The 20,006-nt window shown below is 41.6% G+C and overlaps 1 protein-coding gene across 6 annotated transcripts in view; it reads left to right on the top strand.

Moving 5' to 3' along the window:
• Nucleotides 1-20,006, top strand: part of EEIG1 (estrogen-induced osteoclastogenesis regulator 1) — a 53,436-nt gene that overhangs the window by 14,949 nt on the left and 18,481 nt on the right. For all 6 annotated transcript variants that reach the window (XM_083485981.1, XM_083485985.1, XM_083485984.1 and 3 more), the window contains exons 3-4: nucleotides 15,417-15,537; nucleotides 16,882-16,911. In XM_083485981.1, the coding sequence (XP_083342107.1) occupies nucleotides 15,417-15,537; nucleotides 16,882-16,911 (151 nt within the window). The remainder of the gene's footprint in view (nucleotides 1-15,416; nucleotides 15,538-16,881; nucleotides 16,912-20,006) is intronic.

Below are 20,006 nucleotides of genomic sequence, written 5' to 3' on the forward strand. Positions count from 1 at the left end.
GTGTGTGTGGTAATTGGAGAGAGAAAGTATTCCTGGCAATTAAGATTTTAGTTTTAGCCACCATCACCACAGGCTAATAAAGCTATGGTAGACTGATTCATTGAATATACTTTAAATCATCTAAGTATCCATCTATTGCTAGTAGCTATCACCATTCTTGCCGTAACAAATTAAATGGCATGACCAGTCAAATAAAGTATTTTTTAGCCCCATTGAGCTCACATGCTTTAACTCTCCCCCATGAAACTGATGAAAAGGAAATCTGGTTGGATCACTTCCTAAGTAAATTAAGCATTGGGTGAAGGAAGTTTTTAACTTGATGCCTGTCCTTTAACTGGGTGACAAAGTTTCAGTGTTGCATGAGAGTAAATTACTTTGAACTCTTCATGCTACTGATAACTTTTATAAATCTTTATCATATTTTCTTTTTAAACTGGGTGAATTTCAGGTGTTGATGAACTCCAGCTTCCTTAAGCCCCAGCCTGAATGACCAGTCTTCAGGAATGATGAAAGATGTAGTCAAGCACCATCTGGACGGTCACAGATATTAAATATGCATTATTAAAACAATGCATATATTAAATAACTGGCTTACCATAATTCAGTACTATAATACTGTATTGCTCAGTGCACAGATGCATAATCACAACATCTATTTATAAAATCTATCTTGTTTGTAATGCTTCCTCTAGGTTCCCTAGAATTTAAAAAACAACAACCCTACCTCCAACATCATAGGCGCAATATATAGCGCAATATATATATAGCGCACCAGGCGCAATAGATAGATAGTCCTATTTATTTAAAGAAATAGTTTTTAACAAATCTTAAGAACTTCACAGATATGTATGTAACCAATTTGTAGTGGTGTGTGTCATGTTTGCACCTGTAATTTCTGAAGTGATTTAAGGTTGAAGATCCCCAAGTTCTTAATATGAGCAATGCCACTATATATTAATTGAATCAGTGGATGTAGCTTGTCTTTCTAAATCATACTCCTTCCAGTCTCTTTGGCATATCCTTTTGAGGTGGGGTGACTGGTACTGTACACAACATTCTGACTGGGTGTATGCATCTCATGGAGCTATATGATGACACAGTGCTGTTTTTATTCTCATTCCACTGCCTAATTATTAGTGGGTTTCCCTCTTGTGTTTTGTGTGCCATCACACTGAGCCAACTTACGGGGAGAGGAGAAGAGGGTAAAAGAAGTTGTTTTCTGACTCCTGCCTTCCACTGGAATTTCTACCCACCCCACTCCTCAAATTACTTACTTTGCTTATTCTGCACCACCAAGTGGCAGTAGTGATGGAAGTGGATTCAGGGCTTAACAAGTATGCAGCATTACTACACCTAGGTCTGGGCGATGTTAGGTTTTCAACATCGTGATGTATCTATCACCTGTCAAACAGTGTGGTTTGGTGATAAACTATGATGTGGAAAGAAGTTGTATTGGCCCCAGCCAGCGAGTCGTGGGGTGAAACTGAGTCAGCTCTCATTATGGGAGCTGAGGCGCTTTCACCCCATCGCCTCATAGGCTGGGGCCAATGGGCTGACCCCACTGCTGCTCAGCTGACCGAGCTGACCACTGCCCCTAGCTGACCGAGCCCTGAAGTCCTTGTTGCTTGTGCATGAACAGGAACCTCAGGGCCCTCCCAGGTGAAGTCCGCAAGGCGGGACTACCTGAGGTTGCTGGCAAGCTCTGGACCCGGCAGCAGCATCAGAGAGCCCTTGAACTGCCTGGCTGAGCCCACCAAAGCCACATGCCAAGGCTGTGGCTGCCTTGGCAGGGGGGCAGAGTCTAATGGAGCCTGCACCTCTAGGTTGCCTAATGCAAGCTGGAGGTGAGGGGGGGGGGGCTTTTTTAAGCTACAGGGCTATCCCTACCTGTGATTCCCAGCAGCTGGTATTCAGAGGCAGAGCATGACTTGATCGTGATGGTGGTCTTGTTTCTTTGTGGACTTGATAGCACCTGGTAGTGTTGCTTCATGGGACAAGTCCATACATGTTGGGGTGTGAACCTATTGTTTAATCAGGGCTATTTTTATAGCTCTTATATAATGCAGATTATGTTGTCATTTCTTGTATTGAGCTTAAAGGTGGTGTAACTTTGGAGATAAAAAGCAAGGCTAAAGTTCACTGCATGACTGAATTTAGGCTTATATTTTTCATGCATAGCTCTCTTAGGCTTCAATTTACAGTATTTGCAGATCCGAAGGGTGAATTGGAAACTGTATCTAAAATGAAGATACTAGTAAAGCTACCAGCTCTGGACTGCCTCTTTTTTCACTGGAGAGGTTTTTACTCTCTGTTTTAGTAAATCTGCCAAGTGAAAATGAATTGTGCCTCACCATGCCTATGAAAAGCAAAATAAAAATGGAACCAATATGTTAGTTCAGAATCTGAGGTCTGGAAACAAATTTTTAAAGGAGTATGAGAGGAGAGAGGAGAGCAATATATATTTGATAGTAATATGCCCAGAAGGAATTCTGAATGATGTTTCTCCAAGCCAGGGCCCCCAAAAGTTGATCTTGTAACCAGGTTTAACACCTCTATGGCCTCATTTGCATGTCATTTTGACTATTAACCTTAACTATGGTTAAACCACAGAACCTAGGACTTGCCGATCAGAAGGTTGGCGGGTCGAATCCCCGTGACGGGGTGAGCTCCCATTGCTCGGTCCCTGCTCCTGCCCAGCTAGCAGTTCGAAAGCATGTCAAAGTGCAAGTAGATAAATAGGTACCGCTCCGGTGGGAAGGTAAACAGTGTTTCTGTGCGCTGCTCTGGTTTGCCAGAAGCGGCTTAGTCATGCTGGCCACATGACCCGGAAGCTGTAGGCCGGCTCCCTCGGCCAATAAAGCGAGATGAACACCGCAACCCCAGAGTCGGTCACAACTGGACCTAATGGTCAGGGGTCCCTTTACCTTTACTATGATTCAGAAGTGAATGTGCAGCATGGTGACGCACAGGGCTGAAAAGGTGGGTGCATTGGTCCTCCCCTTCTCTTCCAGGCATTATGTCTAAACTTGGGCTCATTGGTTTATAAATCTCCACAAGCTATAACCAAAGTTTATTCTTGGTGTCTTGCTTGTGGTTTGTTAGCGGATGTAGCACTAAGCCACATCATGGCTTGCTTCCTTCTGTGCTTTTGGGAGCTGGGGAAAAGCCAATCAAGTTGGTGTGCATCAGCACTCTGCACTTCCATCTTAAACCATAGTGAAATGTGGCTGGTTTAAAGTGATATGTGAACCAGGCCTGTCTCCATCCAGACATAGTCATCCAGATGCTCCTAGGTAGCTTGTAAGCATAGCTGTCCCCGGTACTGGACAGTGGAGAGCATTGAAACTTGAATGGTTTTAACTTCCCCTCTACCCCAACTTTTGCTGTCCTGAGTCACTTAAACAGTAAGTCAGTTGCTGAGTTGAGCTTCCAACAGTAGCCCTTTGCTTCTCAGGAAAATATTAATACTAGAAGTCAGATTCCAATATCCAGAATGACCTTTCCTACCACAAAACGTGTGCCTATAAGTTTTCCATCGACTGATCTTAAAACCTATCAGCTCTTTTTCCCACCACTTTGTTCTCTTATCCAATTTGCCAAATAAAGTTGAGTTCACATGTCTCCATTTCAGTGCTAGCACTAGTCCTAGAATGCATAACAAGATGATCTCATGATTACTGTTTATCACTTGTCACTCATTCTTTTTCATGAAGAGATTAGACAGAAAAGAGACACTTGTTTTGTATCCATACGTTTGTTTTATAAAGTAGTTTCCAACCTATATTTATGGTGTGAGTAATCTTCAAGGGGATTGTAGCTGTTCTCAAAATCCAAAATAACAACCTGCGATCTTGTGTGTGCACTCAGTTTTTCTGCATTGTTAATAGTGTGTCACCACTGACGGAAGAAGAATTGTACTTATTCTGTTGATTTGCTCAACCAGTTGTTCTTCTTGACTGACGTACCTCAGTTTTATCTGCTTTTTAAGTACATGTGCTCCTATTTAAATGTCTAAAGGTAACTCTTTGAAATGAGAACATAGGTCAGCTATTTACATGAAACCAACCAACCAAAAGGCAATAAAGCCCCACCCTTTTCACTTGCTTAACCTCAGCCACCCAAAGTTAAGTGCAGATTGTATCTTAAATACCTAATAGTTCTGAATGATGTCTGGCCTTTGGTAACTCATTGGAAAGGCTGTTCACTGTTGTGGGCTATAAATGCAATTTTAAAAGGGAAAGAAGTATTATTTGAAGGTGCCTCACATTTCCTGCAAGGGCTCAAGGTGGCAAACATGGTTCTCCCATCTCCATTTTATCCTCTCTATAGCACTATAAGGTAACCTAGGCTGAGAGACTGTGACTATTCCAGGGTCCTTGCCTTCCAATAATTGATGCTGGGATAGACTCAAAAGGGTGGTATCAGTGTTCAAAATTAGGCAGGCATCAGGCACACTTTGCCACTGACGCAGATCCAATTGTGACCGTGTAGATTTTGCTTTTCCCAGTCTAAAGGACTCCAGGTTGGCGACTGGAAAAAGCAAAATTGTCACTTGGAGAAGGATCTGAAATATTTTCCCTGAAGCTTGAATTAGTTTTATTCTGGATTGTTTTATTTTATGTTTTAATGTGTTGTAAACCACTTTGAGATTTGTTCTTTAAAACATAAAGCATTATAGAAATGGAATGAACAACAACAATAACAATAGTAAATCCCATGGGGGGGGTGCCTAGATGTTCCACTGTGGCAACTGTAACCTAGGTTTAATGTGCCATTTGACGATTAGATTACATAATAATACCACTGGGTAGTACTCCTGGTCGGCCTGGGAATCCATAGTGGATAATATTGTGCCCAGACTTCTGGAATTTTATTGACAAACTTGAATTGTGCCTAAAAAGCTGCGGGTAGCCAGAGTAAATGCCAGCTCCCCAACTTACCAGGATTTTAACTGCTGTCCCAGCTGAGTTCTGTACTGTAGCACAGGGGTGAGAATCTTCTGGCCCACCAGACTCTCCCCAGGCCATGCTCCTCACCCTTCCTGGTTCCACTGATAGCCAGTCAGGCTGGTGCAGCAAAGCCAGGTGTCACTGCTTTGGCATCTCAATTGCCTCCATACTGATGAAAGTAGGTAAGACAGGTGTTTGTTTGTTTTTTAAAGAATTTAAGGATCAGACCAAAGGCTTATCTAATCCAGGATCCTGTTTCTCACAGTAGCCAACCAGATACTCCTGGGGAGCCCACAAGCTGGAGAGGAGGACCATAGCCCTCTCCCCACCTGCTGTTCCATGGCAACTGCTACTCAGAGGATTGCTCCTTCTGTTATTGGAGGCAGTATATAGCCACCATGTTGAGTAGTAATTGATAGCTTTTCTGTAGGGTTATTTGCAAATCTGTGTTGTTTGCATTTGTATTGTTGAAAGTTCTGGGTGCGTTTTTTAGTAACAGAGCATTGCCTGCCCTGTTATTGCTTTGCTTCTGTCAAGGGCCATCTGTCTCTTTGAGCTGCAGCATGAGCTCACTTTGTGACCCTTGTGATATTTTTCTCTGGCAAGCATCCCTGGCCTCTGACCAAAAGCAATCCATGTTCTTTCTGTAGATGTGGCAGAAAGACTCTGGAGTTGGAACTGCCCACCCGCTCTGATTGTACTGGTGCATCAGCACTCCTTTGCAGCAGTTGATCATAACTCATAATCTATTAACCGCTCTAATGCCTTACTTTAGCTTCTGCAGTCTTTATTTCTCATTTCACCAACTTCCTTTCCCCCCTTCTTTTTTGCTGTGTCATTTCAAGCCTTTTAAGCATCTCTGTAGTAGCTCACTGCTATTTTGAATTGCAATTTATATTTCCTTAGTTGTGAAGATAAAAATATACTTTCTGGGGCAAGCAGTAGGTAACTAGTATGTGGTTGCAGACCCTGTCAGTCTTGTAACAGCCGGAAAAGACTGCTTTGAATTTGTAGAAGCAAGGTAAGCATGACCTATCCATCACACAAAGAAGATACTTTTAAAAAATTGTAAAGCTGTTTTATAATAAAGTTATAACAATAGCAAACCATTTGTATTTCAAATATAATCTGTTCTTACTCATTCCCTACCCTCTGTGAACATAACATGCTTAAGTTGTGTCTTATCCATCCAGTGATATGTTAGCAGGCGTTGGGTGTGTTTGGATATAGCATGAAGCCATTAACCAGAGTTAAGGAAATTGGCTGATGAATGCAGTCCAAGCTTTCCTGCTTCACTCCTTCCTTGTTCTGGTGGAGAAACAACCCATTTGTGTGTGAACCAAACCATTTGTTACTCTCCAAAAAGTGATCTGAAGCTAAGGCTTGTGCTTGGTTTCACAGTCAGGTTAGTTTGGGAGGAAGGAACTGTGAGCAATGGTTTACACATAGCCAGCTGCTCCATGGTTTGTTTTCCTGCTTAAGGAAGGAAGGAAGGAAGCAGGGAATGTTCAGGCTCCAGCTTGTACACAGGCTAATTTATTTAATTACTGTTCATGGATTTGTGCTGCATTTGAATGTGGCCATCTTTCTGTTTCCAGCAGGCAATTTTTTTTACTGAGAAACATAGTTCAATAGGAACTTCAGTGCATTTTAGCTGTGTATTCTAGCATTGCTTTGAAGTTTGGTTTTTACTTTTCCTAGCGTGAAACGGCAGTCTCATCTCTTTTAGGCTGCTTTTCCACTTAATCGTTTCTGTATTTTAAAAGAACTTGCCTTTTATGCACAGCATGTATTCCATATTCAGCTAGATTGGCAATCTTGTCTTCATTTGCTTTGTAATCCTGTAAAAAATTGTGTCCAGACATATCATTGTGTGAACATAACCTAGGTTCAAGGTGCCATTTGACTCTTAGCTTTTGTTACTAACTCTTCTAGAGATTGAAGTTGTTCATGTGGAAAGATGGCTGCTTAAGCCTAGTAAACCCCCAGAACTGTTGCCAGACATAATGTAAGTGTTCACTTCTATGCCCTTTAATCACTTGTTAATTAAATCTAGGAAAATGACAGTAGGACCTCCTCCATCAGACCCATTGCACTGGTAATTAGATTAAGACTTAAGTTGACATTCCTTGGGAAACATGTCCACCTTTCCCCACAATGAACATCCCACTCTCCATTCTAGTTGGTCAGCAACCTCTCATGATTAGGGCTAGGCAATATCAGTTTTTCAGCATTGAGGTATATCACCAGCCCAAACATCACAGTCTGGCGATATACTGCTATGTTGGAAAAACAAGCTGCATTGGCCTCAGCCAATCGATGGTTAAAATTAGTGCCGTTTTGAAAGGTTCAGTCCACCACTTTTATTCTAAATGGTATCCAGTGGTATTCACATGTAGGCAGAAACCTTATTGAATCTTTGGAATCATCATGCAAAATTTGCATAGTGAACAAGCAACAACTTTCCAAAAAAAAATAGCAGATGTTTAGCATTCCATATAGCCTTGTCATGATATCTGAATAAGATAGGTAAGCATAGGACTATAGAAGAATGAGATGGAGATAGCTTGTAGTTGTGTGGGTTATAAAAGCATGAGTGTAACTTCATGGGTAGGAGGATGTGGTAACTCATTTGCGTGACCTTCAATAAATGCTCACTGTGGAACATCTGAGTTGTTTGCGTTAACAACTGAATTTAAGATTTGTATTGATAACAAAGTTTTACATCATCAGTGTCTGAGCCATACTCTTTCCATTTTAGAAAAGGCTCCCCCCTTCTTTTTTGCTTGGATAATTACTTCAGTGTTCTGGGAAAGAAACAGCATGTAGAGAATAAAAACAGCTGAATGTTCATCTGTTAAGTTTGGCTGTTTGTCTTGGATGACGTGAGTGAAGTCACGAACAAATGACTTTCTAGCATTGACTGGCTGTGTCAAAGGTATGTCTTGCAGTCCAAGACAAAATGCTGTTGATTCAGAGCCCTTCCTATTGTGTTCTGGGATTTTTAATAAGTTGGATCTTATTTATTTATTTATTTATTTATTTATTTAATTTGTCTACTGCCCTTCATCCAAAGATCACAGGATGGTTCACTGGCCAGTCTTTGAAACCCAGATACAGTATATAAGCTAGGCACCAACTTCCTCCTTAAACTAGGGTTATAGCCATCAAAACGGAATGTCTAGTTGCCATTTGGGGGCCAGACAGCTTGAAAGTCATATATTTCAATATGACTTTTGGATACATGAAATTAATTCTGATTGTGCAGATAAAATATCACAAAATTCTGCAGGGTGTGTTGTTAGAAAACAGGCAAGATCCTAGGATCCCCAGGCATGCAGCTCCAGATGGTGGAGACATCAGGTGCCATCCTGGCGCCCAGGCATCTTCACTTGGTCACAAGTGGCCAATAGCCAGGTGCAAAATGACAAATTTTGAATGCTGCCACTGGCTCATACATGGGCAGTGGCATGGGCGAGACTGCCCTGATTGACTGACTGAAGTGTTTCCTTTCCATCTGCTCTTTTTGATGTGCTGAGGAGCACATCAAATATTACACATATTGCAAACAAACTGTGAAGAAGCTCTTTCACACAGTTAAATGTATTGCTTCTCTCATGTGGGCAGGGAGTAGGAAGGGAGATCTGACTGATTAGCAGGTAGAAACATGGTGTGGTTTCAAACAAATGGATTGCTTCTCGCGAGGAACAAGGAGCAGGAGGGGAGATTTGGTTGATTTTTCTGGAGAAAGTCGCTTTGGAGAAACAGAACTGCAAACAGTGGCAGAGCCTGGGATGGCATTCCACATTGTTGGTGTCGCCATCAAAAAGGCCCTGTCTCTGACATGCCCACTTGCTGCACCTAGAATGGTAAGAGGACAAAAGAGTAGATGGTTCTATAGATATCCTAACCCCAGCCTGATGGCTTAAGTAGGAGAGTCATGCCATCATGAGGTCCAGCAATATGCTTTTTACTTCATAGACAAACATGTTTTAGCTGATGGTGCTAATATTAGGAAAGCCTTTCACTAGGATGAAAGTGTCCAGCAAAGGTGCCCATTGTTGGATTACATTAGTAGGGTTGCCATATTTTGAAGAGCAAAAAAGAGGACACATTTGCCGATTTCTACTTTTAACTATGAATCACTATGACTACTCTCATTTTACATTCCCTTGAAAAGATAGATGTGTCCTGGAAAAAGAGGACATTTGGCAACCCTATTAAGAAGCTGGCTAAACTCTTCTACTTAACCAAGTTGCATAGTAAGGAAGTTAGTACTAACTTGAAAAACAGCTGCTGCTACTATTTTTTCTTAACTTTTTTTACAATGGGACATAAGAGATTTGCTGGATCAGAACAAAGGCCTATCTAGTCCAGCATCCTGTTCTCACAGTAGCCAACCAGAAGTCCATGGGAAGCCCACAAGCCGGACTTAAGCACAGCAGCACTCTCCACACCTTAGATTCCCAGCAACTGCTACTCAGAGGCATACAGCCTCCAATACTGGATTTTTAGGATTGGCTGGGGGAATGACTTTTTATCAGATAGGTTGGCTTGTCCTACTGATTAAGAACAGGTAGCGTGACATGGCCTTGGTGCTTAACTGGGGCATCCTCAAACAAAATGGTGAGCCAACATGCCACGCAGAGCCATCTGTTGCAATAGCACAAGAGGATTAGTGCTGCTTTTGAGGGTTTGACCCAGATTTATATCTTAGTGATAAAACTTTTAATCAAGCAGATATCGCAAAAGCACAATGACCCCTGAAAATGAGAAGTAAACAAAGCTATTGATCTGAATAAATGCTAGCTTTTATGCTGTGGGAAAGCTGCCATTTCTGCTGCTATACTTTTTTCTCTTTCCCCCATAGTCTTTCACTGCAACCTGAGATCCCTTTTTGTACCCAGTGCTGAGGATGAAATGTGAAATACGTGTGTGTCACATATGTATATTCAGCAGAATGTAAGTTGAGTTGTTAATGCGCATAATGATTGGCCATGTGCACATTCACCTGGTCTCATGTAGAGTGTGCACTTAATCTATCCACTAAGAGGGAATTGTGCACTTTTCTTGGTCAGTATACATAATGTATACTTTGGGGAATGTGCATATTTCATCTGAATTGTGTATACAGTGGTGCCTCGCAAGATGAAATTAATTCGTTCCGCGAATTTTTTCGTCTAGCGAATTTTTCGTGTTGCAAAGCACGGTTTCCCATAGGAATGCATTGAAAATCAATTAATGCGTTCCTATGGTCAAAAAAAGTCCAAACAAAGCCAAATTTGGTACAACAAGAGTTTATTAAGTGCTCTTTAAAGTCACACATACTGTAAAGAGCATTTCAAAATTCAAACCCAGAATTTTTTTAAAAAAACAGCAGAGTGGCCCAATGGTCACAGAAAATCATAAAAATGCAGAAAAAAACCCACAAGCTTCCAGATTCTGGCAAACCCCTCCCCAACTGTTCCCCCAGCCACCCAGCACACAGAAATTCAAATCCAGAATTTTTTTAAAAAAAACAGCAGAGTGGCCCAATGGTCACAGAAAATAATAAAAATGCAGAAAAAAACACACAAGCTTCCAGATTCTTGCAAACCCCTTCCCAACACCAAGTCCTTGAATTCCAAACACCCCAACCCAAAATCCAAAACCCCCCAAAAAGTTTTAAAAGCTTAACTTACCAAATGGCTGCAAAAGAAGTTTTGGAAAAGCTTCAAAAATCACCAAAGTCTTTAAAAACCTCAAAAAAGGCTACTATGTACACGGCGTTCTATGAGTTGCTCCTCGAAGTCAAGTCGCAACTGTATTAACGGTGTTAAGAAAAAGGAAACAAACTTGCAAGACGTTTTCGTCTTGTGAAGCAAGCCCATAGGGAAATTCGTCTTGCGAAGCAGCTCAAAAATGGAAAACCCTTTCGTCTAGCGAGTTTTCCATCTTGCGAGGCATTCGTCTTGCGGGGCACCACTGTATTCTCTGGCCATGCATAATCTCTAATAGGCCTTGGGGAATATGCATATGTGAACTGCATTTTGTACAATCTCCTGTCAGTTTTTTTCTTCGTTATACCATACATCCTGGATAAATTTGAGGAACTTGGAAAAAGTTTGTTCTGCCCCATTACTTAAGGATCTGTAAATGGGGATGCCTAAATCTGACCTTTGTGTGTCATTAAAATACTTGGGCTTTTCCACTTCTGTTTTTCAGCGTAATTCTTAAGGAAGTACTTGCACAAAATTAGCTGTCCTGGAAACTGGATCTGTATGTAACTGCAGGAACTTAAAAAAAGCAAAAATGGCATTTTCTTTTTAAGAATATATGAACATTTAGTGTCAATAAGTAAAATGGAACCATGATAATAGCCTTGTATTTAAGCACCAGCCTGGTAGCCTGAGGCAGAAAGTTGCCTTCAGGCAAGTGAATGGTGCTAGAAGAGAGACAGAATACTTTGGCCTTCCTCTGTGCCCCTCATAGAAATTTCCAGGGTGCAGTGGTAGGTTTTTGGATATTTTACTTCTTTTCTGAAGGATAAGAATATGAATGAAATGTAAATATTTTGGCCTGGCAGAAATATAATAATAATAATAATAATAATAATAATAATAATAATAATAATAATGATGATGATGATGATGATGTTTGCTTCTGGAGGTATTAATGATATTAGATAGACACTTGCAAGCCCAGTGATGATCTGGCACTAATGGCCAGTCATTGGTCTAATCTATTCCCACCCCAGCTCTCACTCACAGGACATTGTTTTCAAATTGGATGCATCTATTTCTGGCATCTGATTTAGGGTGAAGCTGGAGTTGCCCTCATCAAAATAAAAAAATCCTTCCAGTAGCACCTTAAAGACCAACTAAGTTAGTTCTTGGTATGAGCTTTCGTGTGCAAGCACACTTCTTCAGATACCTGTTGGACTATGGCAGACCAACACGGCTACCTATCTGTAACTGGAGTTGCCCTGTAATCTTGATTGGGAAATGTTGTTACTTTCCTCTTGTCTTCGTGCTTTGCTTCTGGCACCTTGTTGGCTTCATTCTGTGTGCATGCTCCCTCTCTAATTGTACCCTTTGTGATTATACACACATTTTTCTTGGTCTCATCCAGGCCAGCTGTTGAATTATGCTCCCTGTAATTTCCTTCACTTTAAAGACTTAAGCTGAGCAGGCAGAAAATATACCCTCCATAACCCAAGCTTTATTAAAGTTTATTTCTAGAATTCTACTGCAGCACACCTCCCACCAACAATAATATATAGAGAATGTATTAGAGTGACGCAGGCTTTTGACACACATTACAGCAATGTTCAGGTTATCCCATAATTTAGCTCTTCTTCCCCCTCCCTTATTTAACCTCTCAACAACCATATGAGGCTGACAGACTGTGGCCGGTCCATAGTCACCCAGGGAGCTTTGTGGCTAAGTGGGAGTTCAAACCTGAGTCTATGGTCCGAATCAGTAACGCCAAAAAATCACAAGGAAGGCCTTACTGAATGGCTGATACTGTTTACCGCCATTTTGTAACCTTTCTTTTTTTTAAAAAAAAAAAAAAGTCCTAATAAAGGTATTGTACTGTGTTGGCTTTGGGATGATCTGCTGACTGTAATAAATGGATAATGATGACAATGACAATAATAAATGTGTGTGGGCTAGTATGTCATTTTGTGAGCTTGTTACTTTTCCATGTGTATTCGCAAACCTAAACATTGAAAAGAGTCCCTTTAGCCATAATCAAATGTTGGAAAGCAAAGAACAAGCAGTGGATATCTTCCTACCAGCCCACAACTTGATTCTGCTTCTGTTCACTTGCATTGTGCCTAAGGGTAAAAAGGGATGAGGGAGAGACAGCCACATTTAATTATTGGTGGGGAGAGAGAGCTGCATTTATTTATTGAAGCACAATCTTATCTAATGTCTTCTTGGTACTATCTCCCCCACTCCACTCCTTTTTCTTCTGTGCTTGAAAATTGCTATCCGGTGGTAGCTAGAGAAGTATTCCACTAATCTCAGTGATGTTATTTTTTCCTTCTTCTTATCCCCTCCAAATTACACTTTGAACTTTTAATTGTCTTCAGAGCTGTGGGCAGGCCCACAAATTGATCAGACAAGCCTCCCTGATTCATCAAAGTACACCCTCTCATTCAGAGGGAAACTCACACTGTCTGCCTTGTACACATTCACAGTTGTGTTTATTCTCACTGAAAAGGGAGCTGGCCAATTCTACCTATTTTCCCACTACCCTTGATGGTTTACCCCAGAGAAGAAATGAAAACCTGAACCTTTTCACTGCAACACAGCCCCCTCCTCCCAGTCTATTGTCAGCCTTAATGTTTCTGTTGGTTTGCCATAAAGCCAAGGCCTGCACCAGCCAGGTTGTTCTTCTTATCTGTTTCTGCCTGAGCCATTTATTTTGTCAAGTGTCCTGTCACCAGGGCCATTTCCCACATTTCCCCCCTGTAAAACATGCATTTCTGGTTTGGGTTGATGGAGGCAACAGGCCAGTAAAAAAGAGAATCACCAAACTGGGCCAAAAGGCAGAGTAAATTCAGCTGAAAGTAGGGCACTGTTCTCCATGTGTTCATTTGAGACTTGGGATTGCAGTGGTACCTCGGGTTAAGTATTTAATTCGTTCCAGAGGTCCGTCCTTAACCTGAAACTGTTCTTAACCTGAAGCACCACTTCAGCTAATGGGGCCTCCTGCTGCCGTTGCGCCGCCAGAGCACGATTTCTGTTCTCATCCTGAAGCAAAGTTCTTAAACCGAGGTACTATTTCTGGGTTAGCGTATGTAACCCAAGGTACCACTGTATTAAACATTTATTATACCACTGAGGAAAACAGTATGTCTGGGGTGGGCAAACTTGTTTTCTGTCAAAACACTACATTCACCTTTTTAGGGGGCAGGGATTGTAAGCAGGGCCAAAACTGAGGGTGTGTGACCCTACCCTTTTTCCTCCATCTCTTCCCTGCTGGATACTTCTAATTTTTCTTAAATCAAATTTGTTTCTTTCTCCCCCCATTCCCAACTTGTCTTTGAGGTTTAGATGTTGAGTTTGATTCCTCTTTGTATTATTATTATTATTATTATTATTATTATTATTATTATTATTATTGACCTGTCCTTCACTGTAATGTCCCAGGGCAGGTTACAGCAGTTACAATGCAAACCGCTTCCTGATTTCTCCTACTCCATTTCTTCTCTCCCCCCCCCCAATTAAATTAAATTTACTTTGTTTTAATTTAATTTAATTTGCTGCTCATTTACTCTAAGCTGCTTCACAAAGTATCCTACCCTTTTATATTCTGCACTTGTGTAGTATCTTGGGGCAAATGATTGAGTTATTTAATGCTGATTGTTTTATTACTAGTTACATTTTAATCCGTCCTTCCTTTGAGGACCTCAGAGCGATGTACATGACAGATTCCCCCCACCCTCCTTTATCTTCACAATGACGCTGTGATGATAGCTAAAAGAGGGTGATTGATACCAGAGTAACTAGTTGTGCAAAAATGGCTTTCCCAGGGTGTGGTATGGGGTTCAGTGTTATGCTGACTGTTAAGGAATACAAAATCAGGGTGTGTAGGATAACCACTACACCTGCTTTTCACTCTCTAAAGCAGGGTGATATGTGGACAGTGAAGGTATGTGTTAGATAGTGGATCTAATAGCTAAACAAATTTGTTCATGCAACTTACTGATATCACTACCTTCGATCAGGGCTGCCAACTTTAATAAAATATTGGCGGGGGGTGAGTAAGTCTTGCCCTACATAATTGATTACATGATGCAGTGCACGGACACCACTTGAATGGCAATGCACATCAACATTGGGGGCCCCCAGCCCCCTCAAATGTTTTCTTGGGGCGGTGAAGAGCCCTCATCCCCTAGGAATTGGCTCCTATGCCTGTGATAGAAAAGTGGAGTGAGTGAGTGTGTGTGTGTACTTAAACCCCCCCCCCCATACAAGCAGGGATCAAGAGCTGAAGGTAGAGGGCAAATTTAGGCTCATTGACTACAGTTGAAGGGATCCTGCAGGAGAAGATTAGCCTTCCTGTGTCCAGTTTTCTCCCTGCAAAGAACCTGTTAAGCTACAGGGCTGCGGGAGGGCTGCCGTGTGCGTGTGTGTGTGGAGTGTACTTCTTTCAGTAGCCCGCCCTTCATTCATGACATGTTCATCCCACCTGACCCCCACATGTGCTTAAGCGTTTAGGCTTGTTCTGTCTCTCTCTCTCTCTCTCTCTCTCTCTCTCTCTCTCTCTCTCTCTGTGTGTGTGTGTGTGTGTGTGTGTCGTGCAGACAAATGTTCTCCCAAAGTAAATGTAGATAGAGCTCAAGGGACACAATGGGTAACAGGTAATGTTTTCTCTCTTTTTCTGGGTTTGAAGTCTACAGCCAAGATAGCTTAGTTCTGGAATCTGTTCAAAGTGGTTTGAATTCAACATTGCCTCTTTTTGTTTTCTTTATAGAGAAGAAGTTCAGGAGAACTGTGTTCACTGGAAGAAGAAATTTACCTTTGTCTGCAAAATGAGTGCCAATCCTGCCACTGGCCTCCTGGACCCCTGCATCTGCCGTGTGTCTGTCCGCAAGGTGAGTATCCCGCATTGACTCTACCCCTGTTTGGTTTATGACCTAGAACTATGGCTTTAAGTGGGGAATACAGTCTCCAGCAATAATTCCTTTTTTAAATAGTTTTTGTAGTTGTTGTTCTCTCTGTTTAGCTAAGAATATGATTTCACTCTATCACCACCCCCAGCTTTCCCCTGAACTGTATGAACCTATATGTATAAAAATCCAAATTCCCCCGAGTTTCCCCCACAATTGTAACTTGCTTACCAACCCCACTCCTTGTACAGAAGGCCACAAACTGCTATTTTTGGCAGAATTTTTGGATAAAATGCATTATTTCTTGGGTTCCTATTCCTGAAGGGAGGATGTAGAGAATGCACTGGAACTACATTGGCTCCCTATTCATTACCATGCCCAATTCAAGGTCCTGGTGCTTGCTTTTAAAAGTCTTAAATGGCTTGGGGCTCAAATATCTACAGGAGCACCTCCTATGCAGTAAGGTCATCGGAGAGGGTCTTTCTCTGTGTGCAGTTTTTAGAAGTACATCAAGTATGTGGAAAAGAAAGAGCTGCTCCTGTGGTGGTTCTCTGACTCTGGAATGCCCTCCTAGTGTGGGTAGGTCTGGTGCTGAGACTGTATTTTGTTTTTTGATCCCAGTTTAAAACCTTTTTATTTTCCCATGAATTTTAGATAATGGTATAGTAGCAGGCTTGTACCTGGCATTGCTCAGGAATTCTAAGAAACAAAAACAGTGCAGTTTTGAAAGGTTGTCTGCCATCTTGATTCAAAATGGCGTCCAATTGCATCCAACCATAGATGAAAACTTGCTCCTTTATCTCAGAAACCATAATACAGAATTTGGTTATGATATCTTAAGGGGTATCCAAATGCATAGCAAGCAGGCAAACAACTTTCCAATATATTTAGCAGATTTAGTTAATCTAAAGGTTTTATTCGTTTTACATTTTTGTGTGTGTCATTGGTTGGTTTTATAATGTCTTTTAGATAAAAGGTTTATACATTTTATACATACAGCATAATAAAACCAGGTAACTTAGAGGTGTCTGATTAACACCCCCACCCCACAAACACACGTAATGCATGTCAGTCCTAAGTGGTTGCTGCTTGACTAGCCCTAAATGTACCTCATTTTTAACAGAGAAGCTAATGCACCCAATTTAAAGAGCTAGGAAAGCAGCAATTGTTTCAAGCAGTGGGTGAATGGTTAGTACTGCATATTCCTTTCATTGCACTGAAAGGTATTTTCACCATGTACAGTCACTACATTCAGGCAAGGAGAGGGATGCCTTTGCTATAATTACTGTAATGAAACTCTTCTGTCCTCTTTTTGTTTTCTCATTACAGGAACTGAAGGGAGGGAAAACTTATTCCAAGGTAAGATGGATTATGAGCAGTGAAAAACCAAACTTTACATCATCTCTTTGTAATTGTAGAATAATGAGCTTTTGAGCATACAAAACACTTTGAATGCATTCTTGGCAATCTTTACAACAGCCCTGTAAGGTAGTTTAGTATTATCCCCTTAATGCAGATGGGGAACTGAACCAGGGAGAGGATGGCCAATGATGCTGTCTTACAGAGTCTGGCAAAATAGTTCTGGGAAACTCAGAGATGTGGGTGTACTTTGTACCTGGGAATGGGTAGCCCCCTAAATTACACTTTCTGACAGAGTTGGCTTGTGTCTCCCTCTGTTTTCAGCTGTTGCACCTGTTGGTTCCTGGTGGATATCAGCTCTCCTTTACCTGTTGTTGTCTTTCTTTTAAGATAATGACACCACATTCTTACTGCCTATAGAGAAAAAAAGGACACTTTCTGTCAATGGGTTGCTCTGCAGTTCCAGGACTCTGTAATTTCTCCTGTTTAAAACACTTAAAATAATGGAAGACTTGGCTCCATTGGGCTTAGGAAGCTGGTGTGAATGACCCACCCATGCATTTCAGAGGCTGACTATTGTTTTGGGGGTTGGGGCCATGAACCATCTCTACCAGAAAGTGTTATTTAGCGACCACATTCTATGCAAACAAAAACATCCAAGGAGTGTGTGAAGCAACACCAGTGAGGGGTAAGGCCTGGGGTGATGATGTGTGGCTGGGGAAGATCTCAAGAGCAGATAGAGAGGCCTGGAGGGTCACATTTGGCACCTGGGCCTGAGGTTCCTCATCTTTGATTCATTAGGTATGCCCCTTTTTAGTGTCTGGCTTTTAAGCTGGGTTCATGTACTGTTCAAAAGCCAGGCTCCCAAGATCTCCGTACTCAGTTAAATTATTTCTTTGGGAGAGATCTGATGGATGTGCTGATGTAGAGAAAACACTAGGTTCTGAACCGGATGGTAGAGTTGGCTATGGAATGAAAATTAAGGAAGCTGTACTGAAAGGTTATATCTGAACATCCTTTTGTTAAAAACATTGCCCTTCCTCTAGCAGCTTTTGGCTGTCTTCATTTATCTATTTGCTCTCAGGAATCCATTTCCTGGGAAAAGTTTAGACCTCAGCATGTATTACACATAGCATTGGTGGCTACTGGGTTAGGAACCCACAGCATCTTTTCTTGGGTCTTCTTTGCAGCCAGCAAGAGCCCCACATTTCTCTGCTATGTGTTAATACAGCCTTCACCAACCTGCTGCCCTCCAGATATTTTGGACTACAATTGCCACTAGCCCTAGTAGGAGGGCACCAGGTTGCCAAAGGCTGCATTCATGCATAGTGGAGAATTGAAGACTTTTCCATGACGGAGGAGTCCTCCCTCTTTGTATTTCAGTCTGGGAAGCACTCACTAGCATGAATTAAGAGCGGATAAGTGACTTTAAAAGGGAGAAGCGGGGTATGCTGAAAAAATAGGTCACCATTTCCCTGAATCAAACATCTGAAGGAATCCTCTTGTTCCTTCAGGCTTCCAAGCTGTTGACTAATGTGAGAAGGGTGTGGTGAGATTTGCCATCTGGGAAATGCCACCCATAATGACAAAGTCATGTGACTTTTTATAGCAGGAGTAAGCAGTGGGTGTGTGGTCATGTTAAAACAGAAAATGAAATGCACAAGTGGAAGAATGTATTGGGGCAAGTTCTGGAAAACTAGCTTGTCACGTTTTGGAGATGTCTTTGCCTTTGAGAGGGTGCACAGGTCTATGATGTGTAAAAGCAGGACACCTGGTTGACCACTGAGAATTCAAATGTTCTGTAGCTGCTTTCTGAAGTACCCTATTGCTAGTGCCATAACTCATAACTAGGGCAATGAAGGTCTCATGGGTGCCTGGCTGAGTCTGTTGTGTTTTCATGAGCCTTTAATAGAAGCTTAAGATCAGATCACAATTTGAACTGCTATTATCTACCCATTTTCCTTTTAGTCTAGGGATGGATAACTTGTGGGCCTCCTGATGATGTTGAACTCCAACTCTTATGACTCCCAACGTTGCATTGGGTGCATGATCCTATTCCTAACATGGTTTTTTTTCCTGATGATGAATGGAAACCGTGAGATTGAAGATTGAAAAGGGAAGTGGGGAGACTCACAGAAGCTTTTGCAAGTTTCCTCCTTCTTTCCTTCTAAGTCCCCATCTTGCTCCATTCTTAGAAGGCAGCATTTTGCAAGCAAAGGCAGAGCATTGGAGAAGTCATCTCCATTGCTTTTGCTAGCAAAATCTCCTTTCTTTCTCCCCAGAAAGGAGAAAGAAAGGAGCATAGGCAGCAGATTCAATCTTAGAGTGCCAGGCAAAAACACACTTTGAAGCAAGCTCCCTCCTGCTCTCAAGACTACTTCAAAGGCTTCTTTGCAGCTTTAAGACAGACTCCAAGCTCTGGCCTTTGCAAGTCTCCCTGTATTCCTCTTTTAAACCTCCAACATTGGATTTAAAAGGGAAGTGTAGAAAGAATTGCAAAACTGTGTGAGGGATTTTGACAGGTTGGCAGCCCTGCTCACTTGGCAATCAAATGACATCATAATGACGCCATGTGAGTGCCAGGTCAGTGGCCACACTCACATGCCAAATTTGGCCCACAAGGGTGAGCCTGATAAGGATAATAATAATAATAATAATAATAATAATAATAATATTTATACCCCGCCCATCTGGCTGAGTCTCCCCAGCCACTCTGGGCCAGGAGCTAAAAAGGTTCCCCACCAAAGCATGTTGAGGACACACTGGGTGGAAATGTTTTTAAACAATTTTAAGTGAAAGAAACTCAGAAGATGTATCATCTTCTGTGAAAACAAACTCACAGAATTGTTAAAGACTAATTCAGTGCATGTCTGCTCCCATTTCTTTTACCATCATTTGGTCATGGAAATGTTTCCCTCTCAAAAGATACCATAGAGTTTTTTGTCCTATCCCACATTTTCCAAGATGAAAGCTTGGGAACCTGAAAGATCAGGCAAGAGGTAACCAGTATTGTGTAACTGCTAAGAGCACCTCATGTCTACAGACTTACAAATATAAATTGCATTGTTATGATTTCTCCACAGAAAATCCTGGGA

The sequence above is a fragment of the Podarcis liolepis genome (assembly GCF_965112155.1).
Source record: "Podarcis liolepis genome assembly, chromosome: Z".
Taxonomy (NCBI): domain Eukaryota; kingdom Metazoa; phylum Chordata; class Lepidosauria; order Squamata; family Lacertidae; genus Podarcis; species Podarcis liolepis.